Source organism: Pelophylax lessonae (genome assembly GCF_965119305.1).
Source record: "Pelophylax lessonae genome assembly, chromosome: 5".
Lineage (NCBI taxonomy): Eukaryota > Metazoa > Chordata > Amphibia > Anura > Ranidae > Pelophylax > Pelophylax lessonae.
In genome coordinates, this window is record NC_138772.1 from 194,274,796 (window position 1) to 194,300,629 (window position 25,834).

Here is a 25,834-nt window from a genome sequence, read left to right on the forward strand (position 1 = left end):
GACAGATACACATAATATATGCATCTCTTGAGGGGCCTGGCAACACATTTCAAAATAAGTCATAGACATTTAAATTGATTAGGAAGTGTGTTACTCCAGAGGTGGTCTTCATACCAGCTTGCTGTATTGCTTCCGAAAAGAAAGGAAACCAACATATGCTGAATAGCCTGTTTGTAATACAGTATTCATACTGAATAGGCTAAAATATTGAATATTCCCTTTAATTAAAAAAAATAATACATTTCAGTCTGCATGCCCTTATATCTAGCACTGCTGCCTTGCAACACTTAGATAATTTGTACAACCCCACTCCACCCCATATACCTATCTTTGAATGTTCTTGTACTCTTTTTTGTGAGTTTCCTTTTTTTTGCCTCAATTTCCAAATGTGGTATGGTAACCAATTTTTGCCCTATTATGCTGGTTACTTATGTCACCACTGTGGGCACAGGTTCCAGTGGGACAGGGATTTGAATTATGAAATATATGATAAGCATTGTGTTGCCCAACATCTTATTAGCTCACTGAATTGAATATGTTGTTAAGCATTAACTTGCCCACCATCTTATTAAACAACCCTTAGCATTCTTACACAATGCTTAGTATATATTTCACCATTAAAATCCCTGTCCCATTGGAGCCTGTTTCCACAGTAAAGAAATAGGTAATGGGCACAATAGGGCAAAAGTTTGGAAACTAAAGCAAACATAGGAAACTTACAAAAAACAGAGTTTGAAGTTTGTAGGGTGCCTCAAACCCAAGGGTTGGGACTTTAAGGGCAAGGTAACACGGTTTTGTCAAAAATACACTTTATTTTAACTATTTACAATATAGTACAGGTATTTACAATGATTTGGGAGTTATCCCATACGTTTGCATTATAGTGATATGGGTTTAAGGCCCATGGTGCTTTGGTGAAAGAGAAAAGTATAGAAAGTAGTGACAGGTGAAAAGGAGTGACTTTGTGTCAGACTTTTGTTCTCTCTGTCGTTCCGTGTGTTGGGAACTGTATTCAGAAAGAGGTCTGTGGTGTTATCCAAACGCGTTTCGGCCAATTATGGCCTTTTTCAAGGATTAGTCACCAATTCTATGAATGACATTAATCAGCATAGTGTTAGTATTGATAAAATATACAATACTAAAATATAATATAGTGTAGTAAAGATTCTGATGTGTTACATACATCTTATTTTGAGTCCATTCCATGTGTGTTTTGCATGCCTTTTCCAGTGTTACTAGATTGCAACAGGAACTCTAGCTGCTCCCATGCGTATGATGTGGTAATGGTGTTTCCTTAGACCTCCTGATAGGAGGAAAAGATGAGAGATGTGTTTTGTCAGCACCATCAGGTAGGTGACATGTATTATTGATTTTTTAATTGCGAGTCCCATCATTGGTTTAAAGGTAGGTATATATAAAGAGTATATTTACTTTGTTTCAGCAGTGGATTCTTAGCTGCAACGGTGTATTACCAACTGGACGTTCCCTCCGGCTGTAGGATGGGGGATGGGGGGGGGAGAAAACCGTTTTTCGATCTAAAGAGATTTGTAGATAGATATCAGCGAACAAAAAACAGAAGACACCCAAATTCAAAGACAGATGATAATAGCTGTATACTTTATCTAAGTGCTGCAAGGCTATGTAAAGAGAGAAAAAATGCAAAGTAAATAATGCCATAAGTACATATCTACATAGGTATCATATTTGCATCTATGTGTATATCTTCAGTATACAATGGTAAAAGTATAGCGTTTGACATACAGAAGCTATGGGGTTGATTTACTAAGGGCAAATAGGCTGTTAGGGGAATATGCACTTTGCAAGTGCATTTTTCCAAGAGGTTAGGGAATGCAGTGATATTTAACTTTGCAAAAAATACTCAATCACATGCAAGGAAAAAAAAAAAAACAGCATTGTTGCTTGCACATGATTGGATGATGTAAGTCAGCAGAAATTGCAAAGTGCAACTTCCCTTGCACAGGGAACAGCTTTTTTGCCTTAGTAAATCGCTATCAGTAGCATTTCTAAGCTAAATATTTTCTTAAGGGCCTATCATTACTTCAAGATTTCATTCATTACATAGCTCTTTTGCCACTTTGGACATTGGCCTTCATTTTCCTTGGCACTGGTGCAAGGCCAGAGTTTCCCAAGCCCATTCACAATTCCAAGAAGAACAAGGATTTATACACAATTATGTAAAGCTTTGTAACATGCATGTTTAGCATAAATAATGAAGGTAAGCCGAAGTAAAAAGGCTTACCTGAACCTGGAATTTGTTTTTTGAAAATTGGCAAAGTTTAACCTAAATAGCTAACCTGTAACTGTTAAAGCCCATCTCTTGACAAGATTAACAACCCTTGCCACCCCTCCCCCACCACCACGCAGTGTAATTCAGTGGTGTTTTTTTATGCCATGTAATTCAGTGGTGTTTTTTTTTTTTCTTCATAACTTGTAAAGCATTTACTCCGCTAAGTCTACCATACATAGGACCAGTAATCCAGTGCAGCAGATGTGCCCACACCAGCTGGTCCCATTTATCTCACAACTTGGCTTATGGATATTGAGAGGACCTCCCTACTTGACAGCCAATAAGAACACATTAGGGAGGAGAGATATCTGCGCTCAGAACAAATCTAAAAGAATACAAGAGATAATAGGCAGCCAGCTAAATAGGCAGATTATACTCCTAATAGACAACACTAAAACAAATAAGAAGCAGTACCAATAATGAGAAGATAAATAATTAAATGTAAAGGTATATATACTGTAGATGTAATACAATCTTTATATGATGAAATACTAATAATAAAGTCCCAGAGTCCTTGGAAGAAAAGAAAAACAGCGTCCAGATCATACAAACACCAGTGTGCAGAATGGGAAGAGGAACAAAACACCCAGTGGTGATAAAAAACTGCTTACCAGATAGTCTGACCCTCCTTTTACAGAGTGGTCAGAGATGGCCAAAATATTCACAGCTGATGGTGTGAAAAAAAAACAAAAAAACAGTATTGAAAACCCAACCATACAATCCCATATACACAATCCTATACCCGTTGTTGATCCAGAGGAAGGCGAAAATAAACCCCAGCAAAGCATGATCCAATTTGCTACAGCAGGGGAAAAAAATTCCTTCCTGATCCCCTGAGAGGCAATCGGATATTCCCTGGATCAACTTTACCTAAAAAAATGTTAATACCCATTGATATTATGTACACCTAGGAAAGAATCCAGACCTTTTTTAAACCAATCTAGTGAACTAGCCAGAACCACCTCTGGAGGGAGTTTATTCCACATTTTCCTGTCTTCTATCCAGAGCTGACTCCAAGACTTATTCTACAAAGGGGCAGTACTGATGAAAACAAGCCTTTTCACTGGACCTCCCTTCTTCCCCAGTAGCAGCACGCCACCAAGAGTAATAGAGCAGGCCAATAGTGTAGTATGTACATGAAAGGCAAATTTTATCATGTTATATCAAAAATCTTAAAGACATATATATATTACAAAATAAAAATAAAAAATTAAATATAAATTGGCAATTTTGATATAAGCTTACCTGTAGGTACAAGCAAGCAAGCAAGCATTGTTTACTACCACTTTAATTGTTTAATCACTCTCCAAAAACAAATTAGATTTTCATCTACATGGAGTAAAAAGTATTTGATCACCTGCTGATTTGTACGTTTGCCCACTGACAAAGAAATGATCAGTCTATAATTTTAATGGTATCGCCAAGCAGCTTGGTGAGAGGGTGACAAGAGTTGGTGCGATTATTCGCAAATGAAAGAAACACAAAATAACTGTCAATCTCCCTCGATCTGGGGCTCCATACAGGATCCCACCTTGTGGAGTTTCAATGATCATGAGAACGGTGAGGAATCAGCCCAGAACTATATGGGAAAACCTTGTCAATAATCTCAAGGCAGCTAGGACCATAGTCACCAAGAAAATAATTGGTAACACGCTACGCCGTGAAGGACTGAAATCCTGCAGTGCCTGCAAGGTCCCCCTGCTCAAGAAAACACATGTACATGCCCGTCTGAACTTTGCTATTAAACATCTGAATGATTCAGAGGAGAACTGGGGAAAAGTGTTTGTTTGGAGGAGGAGGAATGCTGCCTATCACCCCAAGAGCACCATTCCCACTGTCAAACATAGAGGTGTTTTTCTGACAGGACAACATCACCACATCAAAGGGATGATGGACGGGGCATTAAAAATGGGTCATTGATGGGTATTCCAGCATGACAATGACCCAAAACACACAGCCAAGTCAACAAAAGTGTGGCTCAAGAAGAAGCACATTAAGGCCCTGGAGTGGCTTAGCCAGTCTCCAGACCTTAATCCCATAGAAAATATGTGGAGGAAGCTGAAGGTTTGAGTAACCAAACGTCAGCCTTGAAACCTTAATGACTTGGAGAGTATCTGCAAAGAGGAGTGGGACAAAATCCCTCCTGAGATGTGTGCAAACCTGGTGGCCAACAACAAGAAATGTCTGACTTCTGTGATTGCCAACAAGGGTTTTGCCATCAAGTACTAAGTCATGTTTTGCGAAGGGGTCAAATACTTATTTTACTCCTTGAATGCAAATCGATTTATAACTTTTTTTATATGCATTTTTTTTAATTTATTTTGTTATTATTCTTACTCTCACTGGTAAAATAAACCTACCATTAAAATTATAGACTGATTATATCTTTGTCAGTGGGCAAACGTACAAAATCAGCAGGGGGTCAAACTTTTGTATGACTTTGCCTTTTGGAGTCACAGGCAGGAATTAAAAACAGTAGAATTAAAACCAACAGGAATTTTAACTCTTTTCCACATTATGCAAAATGTTACTATTAGGCTTTAATACCATACCACCAAACATAAAAAACAACAAAAAGGTATACACACCCAGAAGCTACCTCCTCATAAACAGTTTATTAACATTATACATAATCGAAAAAAAATAAACAGTATCACAAGTCCCAAATACTTCCCTCCCCCCACAATGGCAACCAAACCCCTATAACCCAGAACCCCTAAAAAAAAACACCACAAACCCCCTCTCCCTAACTTATAGAGCAATCCTCCCTACAAGGAGCTGGGGCAAAAACCAGCCCCCTAAAAACATCCCCCTATTCCCCTGAAAGAGGGCACCTGCAGTCCAAACTAGACCTGATGGGATGCCTTTGAGAACAGTGGTCTACACAGCCTCCACCTTAAAACCACAGTGGGTGAATGGAGTGTATGTAACTAGATCAACTGATCCCAGGTCGTACACCACAGTATATGCTGAAAACTGATTAAATGCATAAGCCACAATAACACATGAGTGATGGATGCCACTGGTATCTACTAAACCCCAAGCTGTGGGATCTTTTTAGGGGTCGGTTTTTGCCCCAGCTCCTTGTAGGGAGGATTTCTCTATAGCACTGATGGTGAACCTTGGCACCCCAGATGTTTTGGAACTACATTTCCCATGATGCTCCACTACACTGCAGAGTGCAAGAGCATCAAGGGAAGTGCTGTTCCAAAACATCTGGTATTCCAAGGATACGCCATCACTGCTCTATAGGCTAGAGAGAGGGGAGTTTGAGGTGTTTTTTTGGGGGGGTTTAGGGTTATAGGGGGTTTGGTTGCCATCGTAGGGGAGGGAGGATTTATTCATTTCATTTCATTTCTGTTCATTTTTTTCGAGCACGGATGATGTTAATAAACTGATTATGAGGAGGTAGCTTCTGGGTGTGTAAATCTTTTTGCTATTTTTTACATTTGGCTATATGGCTTTTTGTGATTACACCCACCCTATATAATACAGGCCAGCACTGCCTCAAAGTAAATACTATAGCAGGGCTCCCAAGACCAACAATTGGGTTTAATACCATACCACAAATATGTAAGAGCATGTTTGTTATAGGCTTATAATTGATTTAATAAAGGCATATACAATGTTCACTTTGCAAGGGAAGTTGTAATTTGTAAGGGAGCTTAGTTTCACTTTGCCATGCAAACCCAAGTGCGTGCAAGGAAAAACAAAAGCATTTTCCCTGCACATGATTGGATGATTGAAATCAGCAAAGTGTCACCTCATTCACTGAGATCTGGGGAAAATTCCCTTACAGAGTGTAATTTCACTTGCAAGGTGAGCAGTATGTTTCCTTGAGTGAATCAACTGCAATGCATGCTGCACTCCGTGAGCTAGTATGGTGTTTTCCACTTTCTAGCTAGAAATATTGATTAGCGCTTATTTGATATTGCCATTTCATTATAATCCACTTTAGTATCTTTTGGGTGGAATATATTTTTCGATTTACATTAAGTGTCCAATTTTATTCTACTCTATTTCTGTCCTTTTTATACTCTATATGTTTGGCAGGGTCATTTAGCTATGGCTGTATGAGTGTACAATCAGTTCTGAAGTCTAGGTGTCAAAATTCAGGTCCATGCCCATTTAAGTGATCTGCTCTAATTAGCTTTAAATTGTATATTCTAATTCTTTTGGCATTTAGGTATTACAAGAAAAATAGCTAATTTGACATAAAACAGTTTTGATTAATGAAAGATCTGCATTGACATGTTTATACAATGACTTTAAAAAAAAATCTGTCTTATATTATGTTTGGAAGTCCAGTTCCAGTGGTCATTACAATAAATTTTTGTCACCAGTAAAAAGAGACCCCACAGAGAAAGGAAAAATCCCTCATTAACTATATAGTCACTTAAGGGCCAATATGATGAAATGTAAGATTTTCATATCCTCTCTGGGAGTGTGGAACCGAATAATGCTGGCAGCCGTGGAGTTAGAATGGGATGAAGGGCTAAGTGGGTGGTCTTGTAGAACTTTCTAATGGATCTTGTCTGCACTGTCCTCTCAGTGGAAGTATACAATGTTCATTGCTCATTTTTTATTTAGTGTAGTCACCAATACCTCCTGTTTTCACTCCTAAGTAAAGTGATGATGTAATTATTTTTCTTATAACTTAAAAAGGAAACGAAAGCTTAAATAATGGAACTTCCCGCATTGAAATATTAAACATAGTGTATTTTTATATAGAAGTGCTTTCTTCTCATTTTAGGGCCTAGTTGAGGATCCAACCCAATCATACCTCAAGAATATACAGTGGGAGCTGCATACAGTATTAATATAATGCACAAACAAGTCTCAAATATGTCAATGCGTAGTTGCACAGAAACTAAAATATACAAAAAATGCCTAATATATATATATATATATATATATATATATATATATATATATATATATATTTTTTTTTTTTTTTTTAAACACACTTATCTGCAGTGTATATATGTGAACTAGTCACATACTATAGGAATTTCTACTTCTACTTTTGATATGCATAATGTAAATATGCCATCTGTGATTTAATTATTATAAGACATGTTTTCCCAACCCTTAAAGTTGATTTTCAGGAATTATCTTTTTTAACATACAGTATCTCACAAAGGTGAGTACACCCCTCGCATTTTTGTAAATATTTTATTATATCTTTTCATGGGACAACACTGAAGAAATAACACTTTGCTACGATATAAAGTAGTGAGTGTACAGCTTGTATAACAGTGTAAATTTGCTGTCCCCTCAACACACAGCCATTAATGTCTAAACCGCTGGCAAAAAAAGTGAGTACACCCCTAAGTAAAAATGTCCAAATTGAGCCCAATTAGACATTTTCCCTCCCTGTAGTCATGTGACTCTTTTGTGTTACAATGTCTCAGGTGTGAATGGGGAGCAGGTGTGTTAAATTTGGTGTTATTGCTCTCACTCCCACCATGCGAACCGATTCTGCTGCGGACCCAAAAAAGCCATACAATCTGATTTTCATAGCAGTGCGCTGGGAATCAAATACGAAGTCTGTCATCGCGCTGATGTGAACCGGAGCTAAGTGAGGCCAGTTTAACCTCTTAAAGACCAGGCCTTTTTCTGACACTTGTTGCGTACAAGTTAAAATCAGTGTTTTTTGCTAGAAAAAACATATATATATTTCATAGCAGAGACCCTAGAGAATAAAATGGCGATCGTTGCAATCTTTTATGTCACACTGTATTTGCGCAGAAGTCTTTCAAACGCAGTTTTTTGGGAAAAATACACTTTAATGAATTTAAAAATAAACTAAACAGTAAAGTTATCCCAATTTTTTTGTATAATTTAAAATATGATTTTACGCAGAGAATCGTGAGAGAATATGATCTTTATTCCAAGCAAAGAAATTGTAAATTCTCATTTTATCCAGAATGGTGCAGCTCTAATTTATAGGAAAGCTATGCTATTTATTTATTACCCAGAAATTACTTCATGAGTTCTGTCTGTAATATACAGTATGTCCTTTCATATCTAAATATGTTTTGGATTTTTTTTTTCTCAGATTTTAACCTCTTTGCAATGAGCATACTCAAATGTGAAGCCTTGCTGAAGTGGGTGTTCAAAGGTGTCAAATATGCTTGTACCTGCGTATGTACTGGGAGCGAGCAGCACAGTATACTCCCAGCACAGAGGCTGAGCTGTCATTAACAGCTCCTGGTCTTGTACTAAAAATCGTGAGCTGAGAGGATCGGCTCTTGAGCACATGATCATTGTGTTAGCCTATGGTTGGCTGTCACAGTGGTCACTAACTCTACAACTTACCTCTGTTTTCTTTCTACCTTTGAATGGAGAAAAAATACATTGTATCCTTTTTCTCCTTGCTGGAGGAAAAGTTTGTCAAAAAAGTTGTGTAAAATAAATAAATGAAATAAGATAAAATACAAATAAAATAGCTAGATCCGAATGTGATCAAGGTCAGGGTCAAGTTAAAGGTTAAAATCAAAAGTTAGGGTCAAAGTAAGTGAGGTTGATTTACCAAAGGCAAATAGACTGTGCACTTTGCAAGTGCAGTTGCGCCAGAGCTGAATAAATGAGGGGAAGGTCTGCTGACTTCCGTCATCCAATCATGTGCCAGCAAAAAGCTGTTTGTTTTTTATTTTCCTTGCATGTGATTGGATATTCATTGCAAAGTGAAGCTTTACCTCATTTATGAAACTCCGGAGCAACTCATTAATTCATTAAATCTAAAAATCTATGTTTCGTGTCAATGTGGTTTAGATAGGATAAAAATACATCAAAATGCACACTATTGTTTTAGGTTCTACTACAGGTACAAACAAGCAGATAACATACACATATGTGATATCGAGGTGATCATCAGTAGTTGGGGAATTTAGTTGTTCTTCGGTGGTGGGTCATGATAATGGTAATAAATATACAGCTACATTTCAACAAATTATAATTTTGTTGCTTTTTTGGGTCACTTTTGCTTTAATATTAAAGAAAAACCAGGAGACATCCATTGACATTTTTCCCAAAATGAAAGCCCAATTAGTCTTGAAAAAAATAAAACAGGACTAATCCACCTGGATACAAGGTGAACTGCAAAGATATGCAAGAGTTTTACTAAATACATTCCAAAGTTGCAAAACTGATTACAGATGCTAAGTTTTACCTTCCGTCATGAAGGAGGTAAATAACATTCTTATAGGTATTAAGCAAACAGGTCACACAGAAGTGGTCAGCTACAACTTTTTTTTCTTTAATGTAACTGTTTATAGAATAACTCTTGCAAGTACCTAAAATGGTCACTAGAGGGAAGCAGTTACTGCTATTTGCATAGATCCACATGCTCAGGTAGGACTTATATTTACCTTGGCTTTTTATTTTTCCATATTGTTCTTTTCTTATTGTATCATTATAAACCTATTTAAAGCTTCTCACAGTTCATTTAACCACTTCTGGACCGGAAATGTTTACCCCCTTAATAACCAGGCCATTCTTTGTGATACGGCACTGCGTTACTTTAACTGACAATTGCGCAGTGGTCCGACGCTGTACTCAAATAAAAATCAATGTCCTCTTTTTCTCACAAATAGAACTTTCTTTTGGTGGTATTTGATCACTGCTGCGATTTTTATTTTTATGAGCGCCAATTCTGCAAAAAAAAAAAACAATATTATTTACTTTCTGCTAAATAACATTCCCAGTAAAAAATATTTGAAAATCAAATTTTTTCATCATTTAAGGATAATTTGTATTTTGCTACATATTTTTGGTAAAAAAAATCCCAATAAGTGCATATTGATTGGTTTGTGCAAAAGTTATCTTGTCTACAAACAAGGGGAAAGATTTTTGTAATTTTTATTCATTTTTATTTATTTTTACTAGTAATGGCAGCGATCAGTGATTTTTAGCGGGATTTCAACATTGCGGCGGACAGATCGGACACCTAACTGACATTTTTGACACTTTTGGGGGGACCAGTGACATTACTACAGTAATCAGTGCTAAAAATATGCACCGTTACTGTACTAATGACACTGGCAGGGAAGGGGTTAACACCAGGGGCGATCAAAGGGTTAAATGTGTCCCTAGGGGGTGCTTTCTAACTGTGTTGGGGATGGGCTTGCTGCATGAACACAGAGACCTGTGTTCCTAAATAGGAGGAACACAGGATGCCTGTGTTAATAACTGACAGAACAGCGATCTGCCGTGTTTACAATGGCATACCTTCGTTCTGTCTCCACGGGGAGCGATCCCGGGTGCCCAGGCGGGAATCGCAGCGGCCAGACCAGCTGAATAGGTTCCGCTGTGACGTATAGGTACGTTGTTTCGCAGGACAGACCTGCCACAGTAAAACTACGGAGGCTGGACAGCAAGCGGTTTGACAAACACGATAAATTCCTTACAGCTGCAATATATATGGCAAGCCATACCCTGTACCTGCAAATCACACTGCAGCATCCTCTCTATATGAGCTATGTCCCTCTAGCGTGTTATATTCACTATAGAGAATTTACATTTTAACAACAAATCTAGACTTATGTTATGTCATACATAGGTCATTATCTATGCATTAGCTATGGTTGTTTCGCACATGAAATTCTACTGCCTAGTATTAGTATCTGCAATGTTTGAGAAAGTATGACTGCTGTGATTGGAACATCCGTATCATTACATTGGCTGGATTCTAACAGAATCCTAATGTCAAGTTAAAGAAGCACTGTCACTAGATTAAAACATTGCAAAGTACAGAAAAAAGATCAGTTATTTTAAGTGCTGTGATTTTTTTATTTCCATAAATTAAAATTGTATTATTGCAATGTGTCTTTGAACTTACTAGAAAATGTAACTACTCCAGGAAGAGTCAATTACCTAGCACACCCCCTCCCTCTTTGCATGTCATAGTCTTCTCCTCTTCTGGATGTGTCTAATTACTCTTCTGGATGTGTCTAATTACTCTTCTGGATATGTCTAATTACTCTTCTGGATATGTCTAATTACTGTCTGTGCTGACCCAGCTCCTCTGACGCTCTCCTCAGCCCCCTTGTATAAACTTTGATGTAACATCTGGGGGAGAAGCAAAGGAAATGACTGTAGAGTGTCACTTGAGTGACAGCTGTGAGTTTGCTAGGGCTAATGACATCACATCCAAGAATGCAGCACCCAGCAGCAGTCTCAGGGTTTTTGAATGTCTACACAAGGGAGGCCTTTACAGGTAAATAAAAATCATAAAATATGGTAAATGCACACGTAATTGTATGGGAAGATTTTTGTTGAACTGAATGGTCTGGTGACCCTGTCACTTTAGGGATAGTCAACCACAGCAGTCATGGAACATCATAGCAAGGGACTTTTGCTGAGACATGTATACATATGCACAAAGAATATGGTTGCACTCTACAGTTGCATCGAAAAAAATTTGCATATCATCAAAAAGTTAATTTATTTTAGTAATTTTCTTCAGAAAGTGAAACTTATATATTTTATTTGGATGTGTTACACACAGAGTGATATATTTCAAGAATTTCTTTCTTTTATTTTTGATGATTATGGCGTAAAGGTAGTGAAAACCCATAATTCCGTATCTCAGAAAATTAGATTATTACATAAGACCAATAAAAATAAAAGATTTTTATTACAGAAGTGTTGGCTTACTGAAAAGTATTATATACACATATATAGGTGTGAAAGTAGCAGAACAATATGCCTGCGCTAATGAAATAATTAACAGGCATAGGACTACGCTCCTGTCACACCTATATGTGTGTATGTGTATAAATACATATAAGTGTGTGTGTATATATCCCCCTATACAGAAGTTCAGATGTCATGCCTGCCTCCAAAGATGCCCAAAAAATGCCCAGGTGTGTTGTTGCAGGCGTTTTTTTGGGCATTTTTGGGGCGTCTTTGGAGGCAGGCATAACATCTGAACTTCTGTATAGGGGTATATATACACACACACTTATATGTATTTATACACATACACACATATAGGTGTGATAGGAGCATAGTCCTATGCCTGTTAATTATTTACTTAGCGCAAGCATAGTGTTCTGCTACTTTCACACCTATATATGTGTATGTGTATATATACATACATGTGTGTGTGTATATATATACCATATATATACCCCTACACAAAAGTTCTGATGTCATGCCTGCCTCCAAACACGTCCACAAAAAAGCCCAATAAGCCCCTTCGCGGTGTCTGAGTCCTTGGCGGATGAGAATGGACGCTTCCTTTTCCTTACCGGCTCCGTCCATGGCAGGGCCCTGACGCTGGCCAATATATATGCGCCTAACAAACACATAGTCCCATTTTTCCGCTCTACCCTTCAACGGTTGACAGATTTTTACTCCGGCCAGATTATTCTGGGCGGGGACTTCAACGTTGCCTTGTCGCCTCTCTTGGACACTTCTCTGGGGTCCTCGTCCATTCCCTATGCGGCCTTGCGGTCTATTAAGACGTTGCTCACTACTCTGCTCCTCCACGATTCGTGGCGTACCCTCCACCCGGGCTTCAAGGATTTCACCTTTTTTTCCTCGCCGCACAACCGATATTCGCGTATCGACTGTATTTTCGTCTCCCAGGCTTTGTTGCCGGCTCTTTCTTCAGCGACTATTGAACCTATGCTCCTGTCGGATCACCACCCCATCAGTGCTACCCTCTCCTTCACGGCTCTACCACATCGCTATGGAGCGTGGCGCCTGGACGGCTCCCTCCTAAATGACCCTACTTTTGTTAAGGCCCTCTCTGACCGACTAAAGCTGTACTTTTTGGAGAATGCGGCCCCAGAGGTCAGTCCTGTCAATGTGTGGGCAGCACACAAGTGTGTGATCCGTGGTGAACTAATTGCCCTAGCCTCTAAACGGAAAAAGGAGCGTGTGGCTCACACGGAGACGCTCTTGTCCAAGATAGCTTCGCTGGAACGTTCTCACAAGCTGTCTTTAGCGTCTGATACCCTGGAGGAACTCACTAAGACCCGTCAGGAGTTGCTGGAGGACCTTGGTAGATCGGTTCGCAGGAACTTTGCTCTCTCTCAAGGCTTCTTCTACGAGCACTCCAACAAATCGGGTAAGCTCCTTGCCAGAGCTCTCAAAAAGAAAAGAGCGGCCAACACCATCCATTCCATTTCCGATTCCTCGGGCAAGGCGCACGCCTCTACCCCCGACATAGCGGCACAATTTGTCCGATATTACTCGGACTTATACAATCTGCCACGGGCAAACACGCCTGAACTTTTACAATCTAGGGCGTGTGAGATTCGCCAGTTCTTATCCCAACACTCTCCCCCACCACTTTCGGAGGAAGTATTAGCTCCTCTCAACGCCCCTATATCTGCTACGGAAGTCTTGGCGGCCCTTAAGCAGTCTAAACCTGGGAAATCCCCCGGCCCGGACGGACTGACGGTTGGTTACTATAAGTCTTTCGCAGATCAACTGATTCCGCACATGGTGAGGGCTTTTAACGCTTTCTCTGATATGCCTGCCTTGGGGCCGGACTTTTTGGAGGCACATGTCGCTGTCCTCCCCAAACCTGGGAAGGATGCGACGTTGGTACCGAATTACCGCCCCATATCTTTACTTAATGTGGACATCAAATTGTTTGCGAAAGTGTTGGCTAACCGCCTTCTTCCCTCCATCCCCGAGGTGGTGTCCCTTGATCAGGTTGGTTTTGTCCCCGGTCGAGAGGCCCGGGACAACACCACGAAGGCAATCCACTTGCACCATTGGTTGTCCACATCGCGTACGCCTGGCTTCTTTTTATCCCTCGATGCGGAGAAGGCATTCGATAGGGTGGCTTGGGACTACATGTCTGCTACACTTGAAGCCCTTGGACTAAAGAACCGGTTCTTGCGATTTGTCTCTGTCCTTTACTCCAACCCCTCTGCCAGGGTCAAGGTGAATGGGTCCCTGTCGGACGCCTTCTCCGTATCGAACGGTACCAGGCAGGGTTGCCCGCTGTCCCCCTTGATTTATATCCTCACTTTGGAACCCCTCCTGCGCCAGATCCAAGCTAGTCCAGATATCAAGGGGGTGACTTTGAAAGGCAAAACATACAAACTGGCCGCATACGCTGACGATATCCTACTCTTCCTCACCGATCCTCTGCTCTCAGTTCCAAATCTCTTATCCGTTCTTGCACGTTTCCAAGATCTCTCCAATTTGAAAATCAATTACTCTAAATCCCGGGCCCTCAACATTTCCCTCCCTCCCTCTCTCTTACAACTCTGCCAATCCAATTTTCCATTTGAATGGGACCCCCACTCTATCACGTATCTGGGTGTCCAATTACCTAGTTCTCTTTCCTACCTTTATTTCAAGAATCACTTGGCGATCTTGAACACGGTGGAAAGAGACTTGCACTCCTGGCTGCAGGGTCATTTTTCTTGGTTTGGCAGGGTCGCCATTGTCAAAATGAATGTCCTACCTCGCCTGCTCTATATCCTTCAAGCTCTACCCATACGTATACCGCCCGCCTTTTTTAAGTCTTTCCGGCTTATGTGCTCTAGATTTCTGTGGTCCTCTAAGAAACCCAGGCTTAGTTAGGATCTGCTTACACGTCCTAAACAGGAGGGCGGTTTAGGATTCCAGCATTTACTCAAGTACTACCAGGCATGCCATCTATCCAGAGTGGTGGATTGGCATGCCCACTCATTGTCTAAGGATTGGGTGTCTCTTGAGGGGGCCTTGGCTTCGTTCCCAGCTCACCACTTGCCTTGGTCGGCTCTTTCCAAGATTCCACGCCCCACATTAGCTAATCCCCTTACTGGAGCTACTGTAAGGGTATTTCATGCCCTCCGTGAGCAGTTGGATCTCTCGCCGCAGCGCAGCCCTTTAACTCCCTTACACTCCTCCCCTGATTTCCCCCCTGGCCTTCCATTTGTGCCTACCGAGGGCCCTTCCTCGGATATACCCTTTCAGGCTCGTCACTTTCTTGATAGCTCTGGACTACTCTCCTACCAGGATCTCTGTCAGCGTTTTCCGAAGGTTTCTATTCCCTTCTATTGCTATCTCCAAATTCGTCATTTCCTGACTCACACGCAGCCACTGCCAGAATGGGGCCGCCCCCTGACCTCTCTGGAACGTATTTGTGATGCCCCTGGTCCGCACCGGCACATGGTTTCGATTTTGTATTCCATGCTGTTCCCCCCCTCACACACCCCCACGGAAGCTCTTCGAGCACGGTGGGCGCGTGAGTTGGGTGTGGACCTCACGGAGGAGGACTGGTCTCGGGTGCTTTTTCACATGCACAAGGGTTCCTTAAACGTGTTGACCCAAGAAACCGGCTATAAACTTTACTCTAGGTGGTATAGGACTCCAGACCTTTTGCACAATTTTTCCGCCTCGAATTCCCCACAGTGTTGGAGGTGTCTGCAACATAAGGGGACTCTGCTGCACATGTGGTGGGATTGCCCAGTTCTGCAACCATTCTGGAAGGAGGTTCACGCCTTAATCTGTCGTATTACCACGTACACACCTGACTATTCACCGGCGCAATTCCTTTTGCACCACACCTCCCTCTCCTATGCCAGCTACAAAAAGTCCCTGACCTTGCATCTGATCAATGCAGCCCGGATGTGCGTACCGTGCCATTGGCTGTCCACCACACCCCCATCGGTTGCTGACTGGCTTCGCAGGGCTCAGCGGGTGGCGGAGATGGAGGACATTGTGGCCCAGGCCAAGGATACTCACCACCAGTATCGTACAACTTGGGCGCCCTGGACTCACTTTCAATCCTTGCCAGATTTCCAACGATTAAGCACCTGAGACTTATAGTCCACCTTGTGGCTCTTTGGATCCTGTACTAGGGGTTAACCCCTTATCCTGGGGTGCTTTCCTGGATGTTCAGTTCGCTCTGCCTTTTCTGACGCTTGTATTATGCCAGAGTGTATTGCCCCTTTCCACACGTTGTCCTTCCCTTCCTCCTTTCGTGTATCCCCTATTTACCCTACCTGTCTCCTCCCTCATCCTCCTCCCTTTCATCCCCCCCTTCCTCATTCCCTCCCTTTTATGCCTTTCAACAATTTACTCAGGGTTCTTTATTTCGCACTCGGTGGTGGCTCGGCCTCCACCGACAACAGCTATGGCGCCCAAGTTCAGAGATGTGTTTACCGGACCCCCACCTGTATGCGGTGGATCCCCCACTCCTTGACACAGATAGTTCCCTTTACGGGGTGTCGGGTATGGGGGCGCCACTATGCTTTATCATAGGTAGCTCCCTTGTTTCGGTTCTCATCAGGTGGATGGGCGCTCTACCCAGCGAACCCTTCCAATAGCCCTATGTCCACTTGGTGCTCCCACTGGCCCTCTGTTTTTACACCGAGTTACCACATGACACCTTGTGGGATTGCCTGTGATCTCTTGTTGCTCCATGCATGCATTGTACTGTTTATATGTGTATCACTTTTGTATTTGATCACTTTTTGTGGGCTTTGTAACCTGCCCGTTACTGCTTTGTTCTTTTGTGCTATGTATGCTTTATTCCTTAATAAAATGTTTTTGAAAAAAAAAAAAAAAAAAAGCCCAATAAAACACCTGCAACAAAAAGCCGGGTGTCACAGGGGCAAAGCCAATACAAATGAACTTTTTTTCCTGGTTCTGGACATGCTACAGAGCTGAAACTTCACAGGTACACTTTTTAGACCCCCCCAGACACTAAATCCAAAGAAATCTGTTTTTTTTTTTTTTTTTTTTCAATAATTGCCTCTCTATCAAAAATGACAATTTTTAAGAACTTTTTTTTGTGTGATTAATAGTCCCTGGGGCATGTCCCAGAACCCTATGCACTTTTTAGGGGCATTTATTTGGTTTTAGGGCTTCAAAATGGTGTTTTTTGATTACCGAAGTTCGGGTCCCATTGATTTCAATGGGGTTCTCAAATCCGGGCCGAACTTTCGGGAAGTTCGGGTGTTCTGGTCGAACCGAACTTTTCAAAAGTTCGATCATCCCTAAATTAGACACTTTCCTAAACCTTGTTGACAGCCTTCTCAGAAGATTTGGATTTGAACCTGTTATAGCTGCAAAGGGTGGGCCCAACGAATTAAAACTGGGATACCATAAAATCTCATGTGCGTGCAAAGGCAGGGGTCCCAATACTTTTGGTAATATAGTGTTTTTATATATATATATATATATATATATATATATATGTGTGTGTGTATATATATACTGTATATATATATCCTTTGGTGGGTAAAGTAGCTCCAACATATGTACTTCAACTGTGTATTTAAAGTGTAATTATAGGCAAGATTACAAAGTGACATTTATGATACAGTCTGTCATTGGCACAGCAGTATTTATTTTTCTGAGTCCCCCTGCTGTAGCATAAGTTTATTACCTGCCAGTGGATATATTACTGTAACTATAACAGGCCATGTGATCTGTAAAGAGGGAGTTACCTTTACAGAAAGTCCCAGTCTCTGCTGATAAATGGTCAGAACGGCTGTCAATCAATCAGCAGGGGGTATTGACTACAGTGGATTAGATGAAAGCACAGTGACTACAACCATGCAGAACTGGGGGCAGGTAGTAAAAAAAGTCCCTAAGTCAAAGAGTAGAAACTCTAAAAAAAAAAAAAACTTTGCACAACTACATATACCAAGCAAAAAGAAAGCTATTTACACCACTGTTTACCCATTTGGGTTTACATACACTTAAATGGTTTTCATACATGCTTTGATAAAATGATCAATTTCTATTCTGATCACTCTCTTCTAAAGAGAATAATGGTTCTATAGTCAACAACCTATTTGATTGATATGCCATACACAAAGAAGTGAATTTAGATCGATAGTTAAGATGCTACCGTATCTCACCTCTGTTACCACTGTCCGATCACATATTCTGACTGAAATACAATCATATCCATAAATTATGTATCTCGGTGCTGCAGATTGATGCAATATAATTTAGTAAGAAATCAGAATTAAATATAGTTAATAATTTTCAACCCTGCCCGATCAACTTAGTTTGATTAAATCCAATCTAATTTGAGTCTAAATTGATCAGAAGTTAGGGCTATTCAAATGTTTGCAGATCATAATGATTGAATGACACATCGAATGGATAATAAAATCATTCTGGCATTCATTAAAATTCACTTAAAGTGAATCTGCTAGGTGCATGTGTTTTAAAACAGAGGGTTGGATTCACCACTAGTAAATGTTTTATAAATCAGTGGTTCTACTTTTAAATAGAAGCCAAAGGGTTGGCTTATCATCCATGGGTGCAAAGCATGCAGTGCACACAGACCCCTAAGGGGATGTTGGCACAGTGCTCTACACCCATGGAGGAGACAAGTCTAAGGCACTGCAGCTGCGCCTTTGCGCTTCCTGGCTTCTGTCATAGAGGATCTGTGTGATTCGACTCTCAGTCACAAACAGATCCTGTTGATGGAGCTGAGAGTGGTTGGCTAGGGGGGTACTGCTTCTCTGGGGGGGGGGGTGCAGATATCATTCATCCATTGCAGCCTGGGAGAAAGGAAATGTCCCATGCCTGAGAGTGATGGGCCTGAGACTCTGAGGCGAGCTATGTAAATTTGGGGAGGGAGGGGAATTGTGCAGAATGTGGATAAGGGGATGGGGAGGCTGTGAAGACTAAGAATGGGGGGGGGTGGACTGCGAAAACTGAGGATGGGGGGCTGTGAAGACTAAGGATGGAGGGAGGGGGGACCGTAAGGAGTGAGGATGGGAGGGAGACTATAATGACGAGGATGGGGGGACTGTGAAGAGTGAGGATGGGAGGTCTGTGAAAACTATGGATGAGGGAGGTCTATAAACACTGGGAATGGGGGATTGTGAAGACTGAGAATGGGGGGGGGGGGCTGTGAAGACTGAGGATGGGAGGACTGTGAAGACTGTGAATGAGGGAGGGCTCTAAACACTGAGCATGGGAGACTGTGAAGACTGGTGATGGGGGGACTGTGAAGACAGAGGATGGGGCTGTGAAGACCAAGGATAGGGGGGACTGTGAAGAGTGAGGATGTGGGCGACTGTGTAGACTAAGATAGGGGTGGGGACAATAAAGATTGAGGATAGGGAGGTTCATGAAGACTGAGAATGGGGGGTGGCTGTGAAGACTGAGGATGGGGGGGCTGTGAAGACTGAGGATGGGAGGACTGTGAAGACTGTGGATGAGGGAGGACTCTAAACACTGAGCATGGGGGACTGTGAAGACTGGTGATGGGGGGACTGTGAAGACAGAGGATGGGGCTGTGAAGACCAAGGATGGGGGGACTGTGAAGAGTGAGGATGTGGGCGACTGTGTAGACTAAGATAGGGGTGGGGACTATAAAGATTGAGGATAGGGAGGATCATGAAGACTGAGGATGCACTCTATTCTGCACAAGATACACCCATACATGATTACTGACCAAAGTGTTAATTGTCTAAACAGTTGCTGGTAGTTAAGCAGTCCCTGACTATTCTAGTGAACGTCTTCTGTAAAGTCGGCTCAGACAAAATGTTAGCTTTCTGTCTGTTTTCCGTGTACCCAAATAATATGTAATATTTTTATTTTTTTACATGCTTATGGCACATCAATCTAAGACTATTTTATGAGTACAAGTAGGCTTTTGCTTTAGCTAACCATGACCCTTTAAACACCTCCCACTGTAACACAATTTGGCCACACCCACCATTCGGCACACACATTACTGCTAAGGTTCCTAAACACAGCCCAGGTCTTTTACAATACTAGCTACACCCCAGTTATATTGAAATCCATGCCTACTCTTTGCCACAATGCACAAAGAATGCCACTTTTTTATATCATGCAATGAGGCCCAGCTTATGATCTTGCACACAGGCCCACTGATTTCATAAAATGCCCTTGGTTTGCCTTGAGTTAAGGTTTAAAATGTTATACCTGCTTATCCCATTACTGGCAATTGTTATAACTGTTTTCACTCATTCAATCGCTAACATAAGGAAATAGCTTTAAATTCTGAAATGGTATTTCTCCCAAATAATCCCAGCTGTCCCATGCAAATGTAAATATCCTGTATATACTAAGGTAATGAGGAATTCGTTATTATAATTACATATTATTATTTCATTTGAATAATTGCTGATATTTCTGCTGTCCATGACTCACTGGGATCACATCCTTAGCAACATTACATTATTGTTGTTACATTTTTGCAGTATCATATGGATTTCTCTTAAGTAAATGGGCCTCAGTGCATGCAAAGAGTGGATCATTACTGACATTTTCAAATTGTTGTACTTTCATCCCAAATGGCTATTAATGTCTTTGGGGTTTTAGCTCTGCAACAGCTGGCTGTCGGTGAGAAATCAGTCTAGTAACAAGTTGTGAATCAGTGGTGCTTAACCACTTCTGGACTGGAAGGTTTTACCCCTCTTAATGACCAGGCCATTTTTTGCGATTCAGCACTGCGCTACTTTAACTGACAATTGGTCATGCGACGCTGTACCCCAATAAAATTGATGTCCTTTTTTCCCCATAAATAGAGCTTTCTTTTGGTGGTATTTAATCACCTGTATGATTTTTATTTATTGTGCTATAAACAAAAAAAGAGCTACAATTCCGAAAAAAAAAAAACCCAATATTTTTTACTTTCTATTATATAACATTCCAAAAAAAAAAAAAATGTAAATATCTAATTTTTCCTTCCTTTTAGGCTAATTTGTGTTCTGCTACATATTTTTGGCAAAAAAAAAAAAATCCCAATAAGTGTATTTTGATTGGTTTGCACAAACTAGGGGGAAAGATTTATGTCATTTTTATTTATTTTATTTTTTTATTAGTAATGGGGCAATCTGCGATTTTTAGCGGGACTGCAACATTGCGGCGGACAGATCCGACGCCTAACTCACATTTTTGACATTTTTGGAGAGACCAGTGACGTTACTACAGTAATCAGTGCTAAAAATATGCACTGTTACTGTATTAATGACATTGGCAGGGAAGAGGTTAACCCAGGGGCGATCAAAGGGTTAAGTGTGAGCCTAGGGGAGTGTTTTCTAACTGTATGGGGGAGGTACTTGTGGAATCAACACAGAGACCTGTGATCCTAAATAGGAGGATCACAAGCGCTCTGTGTTCACTCCAGAGAGAACAACGGTCTGCTGTGTTTACAAAAACAGACGGTCGTTCTCTCTGAGCGGAGAGCGATCATGGGTGCCCGGCGGCAATCACTCCCCCTGGTCCTGTGGATCGGCTTTCCCGCTTTCTAAACAGTATACTGTATCTGTGGCAGGGCAGTCGGCAAGTGGTAAAGAGGAGTTTCATTCAGGTTTAAAAAAAAAAAACAAAAGTCAGCAGCTACAAATACTGTATCTTACCAGCCCAGAGATCCAATGCTGCCTTTCCCCGGGTTGGTTCTTTGCCAGTCTTTAGGTCCCTAGTGCCGCCATGTTATCTGTGTTAAACTTGCTGTGACTTTGTATGGCTTCACAGCTGGCTCCCCACTGCACATGTGCAAGCCACACTGTACTATCGTAACAGTTCCACAGCCTCCTGGGACCTGTGATGTGTCCCAGGAGGCTGTGGGCAGGAATGAGGGAGGTGCGAACTGAGCAAGATTGGGAGTGGGTACCTGTTAAAACCCTCTCCCTGAAAAAAAAATGTTCACAATAGGAAGGGGCAGAGGAGGAAGATAAGCAGAACTTTTTTAGGTGAAATTCTGTTTTAATATATTATAGAATTGTTGCAAGTTTTGTTTTGTCTCTGCTAGTATGTCAGTTATGCATTGTGGCCTAGTTTGGTTTCAATGTGTCTCTGTTAAAGAAAACAGGAAGAGAAGTTTGTAAAGGCCATAGCAGTTAAGATAATATATGACTATATGTTAAGGCCACAAGGATTAAGCCCACTGGGGGGTCGCAACATGTCTGAGGGACCTCTCCTGGGTGGAGAGCAGAGCTAAAGCGGTCCCATACTACCTGGTTCAGTTTCAGTCACAGTAAGTTTGTGTCCTGGGTGTGATTGACCACCATTATTCTGTAGCATGTTGAGGTCTGACAATCTGTTTTATACAACCTGCACCGGTATTAACAAGTCATGTTGGTTTATACCGGAGAAAGGGGCTTTAGAGCAGTGCTTTTGTATGTTTTGGTAAGCATGGAGTTAGGCTTTCATTCTAGCATCATGGCTTGGTAAAAGACATACCACCAATCTGCTGACCTTTCGAAGAAGGAGCAGCAGAACTCCAGTACCCACTTTCCTCTCTCCTTCTGTCAGCATGTTCACTGTCAACACATGTGTACTAAACTAAATCTAAAGGGAACTTAGTGCTGGCCCTCATCCAGCCTCAGTGTTTCTGTACTTAGGAGGCTGACGTTACAACACATTTAGTTGCATTTAAATTACATTTACTGCTGAAAGCACACTTCACCACTGTGTCTGGAGGAAAAACCTGCTTACCAGAGGAGATTGACCCTCAAATTATAAAGTGGTCAAATAGGTATGTGGAAGCCCCATGAGTTCTCAACCGCATAGGTTCTCAACCGCATCAAGACCACATGATCAGGCTAATAAATATAGACCTCTTCTCTGGTGCCAGGCAGAAAAACCCCCACAGGTGATCAGGCCAACCGCAGGAGTAAACTAACTCAAATAGTGTAGTAGTTCTGTTATAGGTGGGATGGCCTCTAGCAGCGAGGGAGAAGTTGTCAGCACTCTTTCTACCAGAGGTCTGTCTCCTTAAGCAACGGGAGCGGATTCATGCCACAGAGGTCCCCATCTGTTCCATGGGAAGGAAAACTGTGGATAGCAGGGTCACTCTGGCTGGTGCTGCAAGGTGCAGTTCAAAGAGTCTCTTTATCCTTGCTAGCCGAATTCACTGAAGGGTGGACGATTCTCCTAAACAGTGTTAGTGTGCAAACCATGCCAGGCGTACAATTACCATCTCTACTGATTTACGAGACTCCAGAGCCTCCTGATGCAACTCCTGTTTAGGAGAATCTACCACCGCCTCCCTGTCCTGTAAAAAAATAACAATGTATAAAAAAAAATAAACAATAATAATAATTAAACATTGTAATAAATAATTAAAAAAATTGTAAAATAAAACAATTGTAAACATGTTTAACATTAAAAAAAAATGTATTATTTTGTTTTTAAAATGTAAGAAAACAATTAAAAAGGGCTAATTCACACAGGTTCTGTGTTATGTTTGTGTCCGCTAATAATGATTCTAGTGTATTTTTAGTGAAAATATTGTCTTGGTATATTCAAGGGGGGGGGGGGGGTTGGGCCTGCTAGGTAGGCTGTACGGGGCCCCCGTGATTTCTAACAGCAGCCCTGTACTTACCAGGTCTGTGCAATGGTATTGCACAGAGCAGCCTCGAATCCCCTGCCGGCTCTGTATGCTCCTCCTCTTCTCTGAGTGCCCCCAAAGCAAAACGCTTGTTATGGGGGCACTCGTGCAGGCATGCTCCCTTGTCAGACTGAGTGTTTCTATAGATGCACACACAGCACGGCTTGGCCCTGCCCCCAATCCCTCCTCACAGGATTTGACTGACAGCAGCAGGAGCCAATGGCTTCCTCTACTCTAAGTAAAGCCTGATGAATGCAGGGAGAGAGCAGTGCTGTGCTGCTGGTGGGGAAAGCGCTTTACCGAGAGTGCTACCATGTAAGTGTTTAGGGAGAGGAACAGACATCAGAAGGTTTTTTTTTTTACCTTTATCCAGAAAATGTATTCAGATAAAAAGATCTTCTGCCTATAGAACCCAACTTTACATACGCTTTAATGATTTGAAATAAAAATATTACTACGATGATCTGTATTTTTGTTTATAAATGCCTGATGTTCAGCTTTGTATCTGGTTGTATTATTTTCTTATTCTCTCTCCTTCTGTTAGTTAAAGTGGTAATAAACTCTGTTGAAAAATTATATTCACTAAACCCTGTGCAGAAACAGGCGCACCCAATCTACTCCCTCCTGCCTGGTCAGCCTCAAGAACCCGGCACTCTGCAAACCTCCATGAACAATCCTTGCAAAAAGGGAGAAAGGCTAAATGGAAGTCAGCTAAAACATTGTTTTAATAATGAAGGAAAACAACAGTCCAAAATCCAACACATTTTGGCCATCACTGAGTCATGATTAAGGTCTGATGGCTGAAATGTGTTGGATTTTTTGACTATTGTTCACCTGCATTAATAAAATTATGTTTTAGCCAACCTTCATGGCACCAGCCTTTCTGCCTTTTTTGCATAATCCCTGTGCAGATATATGCCAACAGATTTACCTGTCAAAATGTACCTTACAGTGCTGGACTGTCACTGATCTGGTTGGTCCCAACTGCTTCCATCCCGGTCTTCTTTCTGTCCTCTTGGCCACTTGAATGGCGGGGCGCGATGCTGTCACTCCAGCACATGGTCACAAGTTACATCACTACTGCACAGTGAGGGTGCCATTAATGTGGTCTGAGCAACGCAGGCGTGATTCAGATTACATTACCACTGACAGGCCAGGAAGAGTATTTTTGACAGAAGAGACCACTAGAGTCTCTTCTGTTCTAAAGACCCTACCTGTCTGCGTTTTTCAAACAATGAGTTAAATCTTATCTAATCAAATCTGTTCAGCAGCAGATGACTGCAAGTATGTGGGAAAGTTAGCATCTCAACACTCCCTTTGGGCATGTGATATTATCTAAGATTGAGCTTCTATAAGAGTAAAATTGGCAGCCTGTAGTCATTGTAGTAAATTTAGATGAGAGAGACCTCAGCTAATTTATACTTTCACAGCTCTTCCAGATCATTCTTATATAATACCAGATGTGAACATTAGAGCATTGGGATTGTGTATTTGCACTCTTTCAAACTGACAGATAACTGACTCTTGTTTACTGTGTTTTATCATATGCTGCATGATATGAAACCTAATAGCATCTAACTGCGGTACTCGCTATTGTTAATTTGCACCCATCTTTACACAATTGAGCAGTATCCTGTTTGTGCTTGTAAAATATAGAACTATTGTAATAGAAGAACATTATTCTGATTTGAACTTCTCTTGTATTTTTAGGTCATGTGTGACAGATATGTGTGAATGCCCAGTTCATAAAAACTGCTACTGTGAATCATTAATAGCTTATGCCAGAGCATGTCTACGAGAAGGCGTGAAAGTTCACTGGAAACCGGAAAACAGCTGTGCAGGTATGTGAATCACCAGTGAGCAATCACTCACTAATATGTAATTATCATTATGCTTCCAATAATACAGTTACCCAGGGTCGTATAATGAGGAACATATTACAGAACTACATACAGTGTTGCTGTGTTATTCCAAAAGCTTATTAATACGGAAAATCTGTGTTTTCATACTATAATATACATTTTTCTACACGCAGAGTGCTACTTAATAAGAAATAACACAGTTAAAAACGGTTTCCACAATTCTTCATGAAAAAAATTAAGGATGAAATATGACTTATTCCTTGGTGTTAACCAAAACGTCTCCAAGGCAGTTCCAACTTTCCTTAAAAGAAATTAGCGTGCCAGAATGTTTTTCTTAGTCATAGTCTCCAGATTGTAGAATTGCTTTTTTTTAAT

General features: G+C 41.1%; 1 protein-coding gene across 2 annotated transcripts in view; it reads left to right on the forward strand.

The window, feature by feature from the left end:
* Nucleotides 1–25,834, forward strand: part of BMPER (BMP binding endothelial regulator) — a 357,423-nt gene that overhangs the window by 301,539 nt on the left and 30,050 nt on the right. For both annotated transcript variants that reach the window (XM_082259179.1, XM_082259180.1), the window contains one exon: nucleotides 25,308–25,438. In XM_082259179.1, the coding sequence (XP_082115305.1) occupies nucleotides 25,308–25,438 (131 nt within the window). The remainder of the gene's footprint in view (nucleotides 1–25,307; nucleotides 25,439–25,834) is intronic.